The following is a 10,586-nucleotide window of genomic DNA, read 5'->3' on the forward strand; positions in this document are numbered from 1 at the left end:
ACTTATTTTAATGATCCTTGGTAAGATGAAAACAAAGTTGACTGCAGAATTTGATTTCAGAATGTAACAAGCTGTGTTTTTGTATAATTTGTATGTTGACATTAATTTTAACAGTATTAGTGGTAATGCAAATCAGTCTCACTAAACTTGGGGGACTTTCAAAGGCCATGGACACTACACCATCTCCTGACTTAGTCACCAGACTCAGCCTATAATGGTTGAGACTGCCCTTACACTTGACTAAGTCACTAATCTCAGAGGGCTTGTCAAGGTCATTGGAACTTTCTCTCCACCTGACTAAGCCATAACAATTTATTTTTTTTATTCCAATATTTTAAAATTTTCAGACAGTTCTATGCAATGTAATCCTTTCAGTTATTGTTAGCTACTAAGTATACATTAAAAGATTGCCAGAGGTTTTAAAAAAAAAAATTCTTAACAGGTTTTCTGTTTTCAGCAGTGATCCAAGATGCTGAGCCTGTAAATGTAAAAACTACTCCAGTTGGTCCTGTTGCTGGTGGAATCATGGGGATATTTCTGGTTCTTGCATTGAGTGTGTATTGTTATCGTCATCATGTCCACCGGTCTTCCCACCAGTATGTCACGTCTTTACCAGACAATCAAGCTCGTATGTCAAACTACTATGAAACGGAAGAACCTGAACAACATGAAGAACTTGGTGCAGGTAGGTGAAAGGGTTTTTTAAATATAAGAATATGAATGGATGAATTGATAGGGTACTCTACAACTTGTTAATGGACATAAACTGTTATCAGCACTGTGCAAAGTTGATTCCTCACAACTCTTTCATTGTCCAATTGATATAACATTAAGACATAAGGCTGAATAGGAAATAATAAATTAAAAATCCAGCTCCTTCCATGTCAGGCCCCATTTCTATATTAGATATATAACTTTTTGTTTTAATATGTTTAATAATTTTTTTAAAAATATATAATTTACCATTTACGCAGTGGTAAATCTGGCACTGGAAAAACCGTGGCACTCCCCTTTCTTGATGCCTTAAGCATGTGCTTATTTTGTTTAATGGTTGATCTGACCCTCCCATCTGTGATACATGCTTCTGTTTGTTAAAATGAATACTTCTATGTTTATTTCAGTTCATATTTTATGATTACACATTTATGTTCCCATTTAACAATTTGGGAAATCTATTTTGCAGGTCACACCAATTTTGTTTTGGCACCATTTGAAAATGCTGCAAGTATTTCTCCATACCGCGTGAACACAACTTATCGTCGACCAGCCGGGGGAGACAGCGACCATGGTTATAGTACAATGACACCTCATGAAGACAGTGAGCATGCCAGCCTACCATGCCTAGAACCACTACTAATTGGGAAGGACCGCTTCAAGCCTCCAACATATCCTAGTACCAAAGCACCTGTTATTCCTCCACCCCCAATCATTTGCAGCCGTCGCAGCCGCAGCCCAACACCTCCTCAGGCTCGTCTCTCTTCCTACACCCCTATTCCTGAACAGACATTATTGCCCTCCCAACAGACTGTTGTTGCCAGTACGATCCCTGAGGGGTCTCATAGTGTCATAGCAAATGTGCAAGTCCATGTAGTTGATGCTCATTGATAAACAAACATTCTCTTATCAAAATTTGCTTATAATGTCTTCTGAAATAAGAGACAAATATCAGCAAATGTGTCCTCTTATAAATGCATATTATAATACAGACACGTGCTATTTTGTGTATGTGTGTGTTAGTGGGGTAGGGATCAGAGAAGGAATGAGAGAGGGAGGAGGTGATGTAGGTATGTATGTGCAAATGTGTGAACAGAAGGGAAGAACAAGTAAAAATGTATTTACGTAAATGTACATTAACCAAAATAATTGAAGTTGCCTCTTCAATATTAACTCATCAGCATTTTTAATTTTTTTTGAGAATGGAAAGGATGATTATAAATAGGTATTGGGTCATTTTGAATTTGATGCTGTTTCCAGCTTAGAGGTTAAAGCTATGAGCATGTTACAAAGTAGTCTGTGATTTAATTCTCCCTGTTATGTATGATAACTTTTTTTTTTATTTTGAAATGGGAGCAGTGGAAACCCTATCATTTATATTTGAGAACCTTGTTAAACTTTTATTTAAAAAAAAATAGAAAAAGAGACAAAAATATGAAATGAAACAAAAACAAAAAGTGAGAAAAGCAATGAGCATTAACCATACACATTATTTGTTTGTTCCTTTAACCCTTGCAAGTGTACACCTTGACCACACACACACACACACACACACATATTTGATGAAGCACCTCTACAGTTTCTTGACCTGCTAGAAGTAGCAGCCAGATCCTTTCAAATAACACCCTGTCATATATATATATATAAAAAAAGGACACATTAAAGAATGTAGTCTTAGAGTCATTATCTGAATAAAATACATGGGGCTGGAACATCTTTGATCTGCTGGATGAGGGTTGATCTGGAACTAAAAACAATAAGGGCACATTAGATAATGTAGTCCAAGACTAACATTGTTCACAAAAAAAATATGGATGGTCATGGCTGAAACATTTTTGATCATTTGTCCGCTCAATCAGTGCTGACCTGGGGCTAAACAACTACATTTAAATCTGATACTAACCATTTGTAGCTAATTAGGTATCAAAAATATTAAACCACCCATTTTACTTAAACACCAGTATTTATCTAAACATTAACAATGATTACTTCATTTCATGACATTATTAAAATCAGCAAGTGTGTGTGTTTGTGTCTTTTTGCGTTTTAGTTTGAAATAATTATTTTTCTGTCCAGTATGAAATATTTAAAAAACAAAAGATGAAATAATTCCTTTTGTCAGGTTTAATATCATTGTATAATAATAATAATGATGATGATGGATATTCTCCAAACTGCATCTCTGTAGAATTTTCTTAAGTTGAAAGAGAGATATAATTGTATTATGGTAGACAGAAAGATGTATTTTCTCATACATCTGCATTTGGATAGGAGTTATTGAACTACAGTTTTATTTCTCCGAATATATGAGGGCAAAAGAATTTTTTTTTATCACCCTACCAGAATTTCCCTGTTTATGTATTGTTACTTTCTCTCTTTCTCCTTCTGTGTATTAATGTCATTCTCTCTCTCTCTCTCTTCTCATACATACTCTCACAACCAAAAAAAAAAAGTCTTTTCTCATCTCACTGTATATACATAACATGTCCAGTGTTCATTAAACAACAACCATAACCTTTAGCCAGAAATAAGTTTGATCAAACAGTTCCCAGATAACCATTTATTTATATTGAACTTTCATTTATTCAGTTGAGACCTTTTCTCCTTTTAAATCTATCCTTTAACCCTCTCCCACCACTCTTCTTCCAAATGTATCACAGTGATTGCCAGAAACAAATACATATTTTTTAATTTACAGCAGAAATCTGTTGATACTTCATGAATATTTTCAACAGCCGAAGTTTATTTTATGTCATTTCTTTTTTTTTTATTTCTAATTTTCTTAATTATTATTGCATCATGATTTCATTGCCAATTAGTGAATATAAATTCATCTCTGCTTGCATTCTCATATCAATGATGTGTGTGTGTGTGTGTGTGTGTGTGAAAATATAAGAGCAAAACTTTTGTATTGTTTCAAAAGTTTACTTGTGTCTAGTACACTAAGTAATAGTATATTTAAAGTTATATATTATGATGCATAAATATTTATATAAATTATATTTATCACACATATATAACATACATATGTATGTATATATAATATACAAATAACATATCTGTGAATATAATTGTATAGGTTCTTCTTGAGATGATAGATGTTACTGAATGGTCTAAAACTTTTTATCTAAATTTTTCCCTTATTAATGTAGGCTCACCAATTAATATATTATTATTAACTAGAAATCAATATTTGAAACATCTTTTCTTGCTAAGCCATTTCCATTTAGTAGTGATTGTATTCTTGTCAATGTCCACCATATTTTCCATGTAAGTCTGACAAGAAAAAAATGACACATATATAATAATAATAATAATAATAATACAAAAATGTATTATTGTTAGCACTGTTGTGTCACTGAGGACTGGGTCTTTGGAATCACTTGTGTCACATTCCTGGCAATAATGTCTGTTAATTTGTTAATTCCCTCCAGTTCTTCTTTTAATTTCAGTCAAGTCTTGTTATATAAATAAATAGAATTTTTTGAAAAATAATTAGATATGAAGAAAATACTTTATAAATATAAGTGTTAACTATTTCAACAAATCAAAAAAAAATTTATAAAAACCATAATAAATGGGCAAACAAGTGACCCCCACCTCTTCTTTTTATCATTTGATAATTACAAAAAATATCCAGTTAACACTTCTTTAAATACTGATCTCAATTCTCTCATTAAACTAACTATAATTAAACAGAACAGGTGTTTTGTTCTCTCTGACGATATTTGTTCTATTGAATTCTACCTGACTCCATAATATCTTAAAGCAAGGTGATTGAAGGTGTTGGAAATTATGGAGAATCACAGCAAGCCAACTTCATAAAGTGGCAGGCAGAGACTACCAAGTGAAATATGGATTTGGAGATGCAATTTCTGTTGTCAATGCTGTGCTGTATCCATGCCCAACACTCTCAGTGGCTCATCTAGATGATATAGTTAATAGACAGGGGATCCTTCTTGCTCTATCTAATAGGAGTATTGTTGAAATTTGTAACTGTTTTGTTGGTTGGGCTTGGCTAATATGTCTTGCCCTGGATATATGTATGTTACATGAAGTTTTCAATAGCCTATTGGATCACTGAGATATATATATATATATATATATATATATATATATATTCATTCATTTATTTATTCAAAGTTCAGGCTTCCTTCTGTAGATATGAAAAAGCTCTATACTGTTACCTTCTGTTTGTACAATCACACACACACAAGTATATATATTCTTGTGTAACTTGCCCTTAGTATATACATGCATGTAGTTGAGATTCTGCAGGAGTTCATCCTATTTACCCAGTAGGTTAAAATATAAACCATTCTATTTACTCACATGATAAGCACTCAGAGAAATTTGTTGTTTTTTTTTTATCATTGCTTCCACCTTGCCATTGGGGTTAGAGGGTGTGTGTGGGTGGGGGTAGGGCAGGGGTTCATTAACTTGTGTAGTTGTTACTGTAAAGACACACAAACAGTTAGTGCAGCACAGCAGTTTTGATTTTATTCAATAACCATCAGGGTTTTGACTTCAGCCTTCCAACCTTCAAGTTATGAAAGCAAGGGCTATGCTGATCCAGGGATTTGGTGGCACAGTGCATCTCTTGCCTACGGGTAGAATTCAGTAGAAAATAGAAGTGGGGAAGGGAAAGCCTTTGTGTGGTTTCATGTTGTGTCTTTCGCTTGTTGTGGCTGATTCAATTTACTAATATGAAAAGAAAAAAAAAAAAGAAAAATGAATGACTTGGTGGAAAAAAGATACCAAGTTACCATTTTTCACTGGAGCAAAACAATAGACAGGATACTGTGGTTGTTGTATTGATACCACTGCAATGTGCATCCTTCTTTAGACCACAACATGGTGTATCTTTAATGGATTCCCCCCATAACTGCAACAAGTTATGACCATTTGGTCTAACAAGGAAATGAAATTTGAAGTTTGTTATAACTTCAAATATTTCCAGAACTATGTTAATGTGTCATTTATTTGATCAGCTTCATACCAGGGCAAGATTTAAATTTAAATGAACTTCAAAAAATGTTTTTAAAAGTAAATTTAATAAAAAAAAATTAAACTTATTTAATTCCATGTTTGTTTATGGATTGTAAATATTTATCCTCTCTCTGTCATGTATTTGTACAGCTATTTGTGAAGGCAGTGAATGAAAGTGTTTGTAAATGTATTTTTGAGAGTGCGTTACTATAAATGCACGTGTGTCTGTGCTGGGGTGAAATATCAAATATTGCATGGTTAAATTTATTGGTCATAAATGTTTGAAAACAACAAAAAAAAAGTGGGGGAGGGGGAATACACATGTACACACACACATATACACATACATCTTACCTATCTCCCTGATTCTTAATTACTACTCAAATATTTACCAATTTTCATGTTTTTTTTTCAATTATTATTGTTGAATATTCCACATTCTCATCCCCTCACCCTTTCCATACCCATCCCAATATTTAATTCTGAGAAGTCATAAGTGCATATATGCACACACACACACAATAATGGCTTCTGATTTAGGTGCAGGGCCAGCAGTTTTGAGGGATGGGATTAGTTGATTACATTGACCCTAGTGCATGACTGGTTATGATTTCAGTTAATAATAATGGTAATAGTAACAGGATTGCTTTAACATGAAATTTAAAAACTGATTGAATAATCAATATTTTTGTCAGGTTGTATTTTTAATTATTTTTCAAAATCTGTTTTTATTAACAATATAGTGTGTGTGTAAGAGAGAGAGAGAGATTAACATTTTTTAAAGACTAATTTTAATAACAACAAAGACATTCAATGCAAGTTTCCAATTACAAAAATGTTTCTCTTTAATGTATGATTACATAAATATTTCAGGGAATTACTGAATTTAGTTGTAGTCTATTAGTGGTGGTGGTGGTGGCCTGTGCACCTTAGCAACTGTGACTGCTCTAAGAGTCTATGATTGGTGTACTAGATTCTATGTTGTATGAGGTGGAGTATTCATGTGATGTAAGCTATTTTAGTTTATTGTGTGGTATACTGAAGTATATTAAACAATAAACATCAACGAACATAGTGTACCATGTTTATTGATGCATCATGTCTTGTACCCTTAATGACTGTTGATGTACTCTGATGTTTGTCTATATGCTTGTGCTTCATGTACAAAAATGAAGCATGGGGTGTGCAGTATGCAATATTATGTTCTGTGTTTTACCCTAAAACTATATTAATGAGGTAACAGTAGGGTCCTTAAAGTACAGTTTCAAAATACCAGAGTATGTGATACACTGGAAGCTATGCATCCTATGTTTGTACCCTGAGCTGTGTTTGGATGTTCTGTATCATTTAAGTATTATTAGGTATATTGCTTGATATATTGGTTCAGACTATGGTGAAGTACCTTCAGGTATAATATAATTGTGGTGTGTAACATGAATATGAGGTTATAATGAATGTCCCTGTGATATGTTGGCTGTACATCCACCACCACTACTACCACCAAAATGTTGGCATGCCATCGTAGATCGCCAGAATACACACACACACTTTATACTTACATTTTTTTATATATATCTAACTGATGTCAGTCCTCTGTATCAAATATTTCATTTGTGTTCTGGTATTGTCCTAGATCCACATAAATTTATTAGATCGAAGTTTTTTCTTTTACTAGTTCTGTTTTCTTAATTTTTTTTTCTTACTTTCTTTAAGGTAAATGTCTTTGGTTTTGTTGTTAAGATTGTAATAGTGGTTAGTATTATGAAAAAAACTGATTCATTTTCATTTTCATGGCTTTTTTTATTATTTATTTGTTCGCTTCAGGAAAATTGTACGGGTATTAAAGAAGTGAAATAACTGTAGCATGTTAGAATTCACATAATTGAAAGGCTATTTTCTATACACTCATGCATGTACACATATACATGCATGTGTCTGTAGTATTTATTCAAAATGAATTGCTACATACATATATAACATGTATAATTTGTAAATATATATGTATACAATCATATATATATATATGTACATATACACACTCACACACACATTTTGTGTCTGTAGATATGTGTATTATTTACCAGAATATTTTGAATGCTTGCATGTTCCCTTATTTTGTATTGCTCTTTTATTGACTGTTGTCGTAGTTGTTAACTATGTTGCTTACAGTAAATATATATGTGTGTGTGTATATGTATGTATATATATATATATATATATATATATATATATGCATACTCACACACATAAATGTACATATATATAATTCATATAAAACTTGTTTTCGTTTAAAATTAGAAGTTATCTATTTGAGCCCTTACACATTCCATATGACTCCCTACAAAATGTAAAGGAACTTTTGTAGGAACTTGGTATGTGACTTATCTTTTGAGTGAAGATTTTCTGCTGCCTTTCTCAATACTTGCCTTAATTAAGGCATACACTGTGTCTGTGTGTGTATATACTTCTCAACCACATTTTGGGTTCTGTCCCATATCATACTATTTATATATAATTGCATGATATATAACCAGTATTTAGAACACCATGTATATCCTTATGTATAGCAAAAGAGGGAACTGCACAGAGGATTCGTGCATTATTGTCCAAGTTTCATTACATGTTCTCCATAGAAAGATCACAGATTACATTCAGGAAAATCAGTTTATGTCCATTATCTTAAATGCTTTAGTGAAGACCTAGAAAACTTCCCTGACCTGGATTGCATAAGTCAGCTGTTAACTTCACATTATTTATGAACCAACTCTCCAGTTTTGTTTTCAGTATATACACACGTGTGTGTGCACAGATGTATGTATGTTGTATGTAGTAAAATTGATAAAAAGAATACAGTAAACTTGCTGTGAAGAATAAAAAATCCATTGTTTTGGACTGTATCATTCTTCACACAGAAAAGTTGAAAGAAATTGAAACACAGCAGAGTTTTACTGTCACCAAGCCTTTTTAAAAAAAGGCTTGATAACTTAGCTTTTCTGCAGTTGCTGTTGTATTAAAAATACAATGTAGAGTTTGCTAGATTATAGAGTGAGGTTCCAATAGTAGTTTGCTACAGTGTTCACTGGCAGAATTATTAGAATGTTAGCTAAAATATCTTGCAGTATTTATTTACAGCCCATTACATTCAAAGTTCAAATTCTGTTGTTCAACCTAATATTCCATCTTTATAGGGTTAATAAAGTTCTGATTTCAATTGCTACTGACTCCCAAATTTGTGGTTGTGTGTCTATGTTAGAGATTGTGAAGGTAAATACGAATAGATGACAATTTATAAAACACTGAATTTCGTGTCTCAGGGTATTTAGTTCTGTCCTTTTTTATTTTTATTATTATTAAAATATTCACGGAGTTCACTCTGCTTTTCATTCCTTCAGGATTGATTAAATAAGTACAGTATTGGGGTTGATTAAATTGACTTTGCTCTTTCCCAAAATTTGAGGCCCTGTGTTGTTGTAATTATGAAGATGACAGAAATAGATAATTGGACAAGATGCTTGTAAGTATTTAGTTGTAGCTTTTTACTCCAGAGTTTAAATTGTTTTGAGACTGACCCTTCATCATCTCAGAGCCAAGAAAATAAGTGTTTTCAATCAAATCAATTATGCCTTTTTTTCTAAAAATGTGCAAATCTCTATCTACTTTAGAAAATCATTAGTGCAGCAAGTTAGCAGAATTATTAGAGCATTGGCTAAAAATGTCTTTCAGTATTTGTTCCAGCTCTTTGTGTTCTGAGTTCAAATCCATCTGAAGTTGACTAAGTTGGGGGTCGATGTAATCAACTAATTTTCCCCCTCTCAAATCTATGGCCTTGTGCCTATTATTAATAGGGTGATGTAACATATGAAACTGATAAAACTGAGAGCAGTTGCTTGGCAAAAGCAGCAGAGCAATTACCTAAATATCTTTAGTTTACTCTTCTGTTTTCTTGCCCAGGTCAACTTTGCCTTTTGGGCCAATAAAAGAAATCATTGTTATTTTGTGAGTTTGGCACACACATACATAGAGCATTGTACATAAATGTCTTACAATTTGTTGTCTTGTTCCTCATGTCTTCTCTATTCAAATCCTGCCTGGGTCAACCTTGCCATTTATCTCATTTGGGATGGGACTAATAAAATAAGTATGAAAATGAAGCTGGTAAGTTGCAGAATTATTATTGTATTAACTTCTGTTTTACTTTCTCAGTTCAAATTCTACTGGGGTCAACTTTGCCACACCATCTGTTTGTGATTTGATTAAATAATTCCTGTTAACCTACTGGGGACTGATCAAATCGGCTATATACTGTCATTACAAAATTTGGCTCTGTGCCTAGTTAAAAAAATATATAACAATATTTATAAACCATTGATTTTTTTTTTTCTTTCTTTCCAACTCCTTCCAACTCTTCTCCATTTTCATTGTTTCGTCATCTTACCATTTCTTTACCTCAAGGTCATTCAACTGTTCAACCAACACTGGTTGAGCATCTGTTGTAATATTTTATACTTTCTGTTTCCACCATATTAATCCTACTGCTGCTACTCATGATGATGCTTTTTTTTTTTATTTTGCAGCTAAAATTTATAATAAAATTGATTATTGAAAAAATATTGTTTTCCAGTGTTGTTTTCTTTTTCTCACATGCAGTCTGTAACTGAATTTTTTTCATTCTTACTTAGCCCAGTGATTTAAATTAACTGCTGATTGTCACGTGACAGAATGTCTTACAGTATTCAGAATACAAATAAATATAACTAAGATCAAATCCTGCTAGAATTGATAAAATTTGCCCCAGGCATTTGATTGTATCTCTCTTCAATATATCTATAACTTTGTGTCAAGTTTGAAAGCAACTTAATCCTTCCTGAACTAAAAATAAATCA

The 10,586-nt window shown here is 32.5% G+C and overlaps 1 protein-coding gene across 3 annotated transcripts in view; it reads left to right on the forward strand.

The window, feature by feature from the left end:
• The window catches only part of LOC106869408 (VWFA and cache domain-containing protein 1), a 51,048-nt gene extending 48,557 nt beyond the window's left edge, over positions 1-2,491 (forward strand). The window contains exons 28-29 of one of the 3 annotated variants that reach the window (XM_014915134.3): positions 461-685; positions 1,184-2,491. In XM_014915134.3, the coding sequence (XP_014770620.2) occupies positions 461-685; positions 1,184-1,605 (647 nt within the window). In that variant the 3' untranslated portion in view covers positions 1,606-2,491. Of the gene's footprint in view, positions 1-442; positions 686-1,183 lie in introns of all 3 variants that reach the window. The other 2 variants (XM_014915132.3, XM_014915133.3) reach the window with 2 other exon arrangements.
• Positions 2,492-10,586: the final 8,095 nt, after the last annotated feature.

This window comes from Octopus bimaculoides, chromosome 10, assembly GCF_046866305.1.
Source record: "Octopus bimaculoides isolate indiv1 chromosome 10, ASM4686630v1, whole genome shotgun sequence".
Taxonomy (NCBI): domain Eukaryota; kingdom Metazoa; phylum Mollusca; class Cephalopoda; order Octopoda; family Octopodidae; genus Octopus; species Octopus bimaculoides.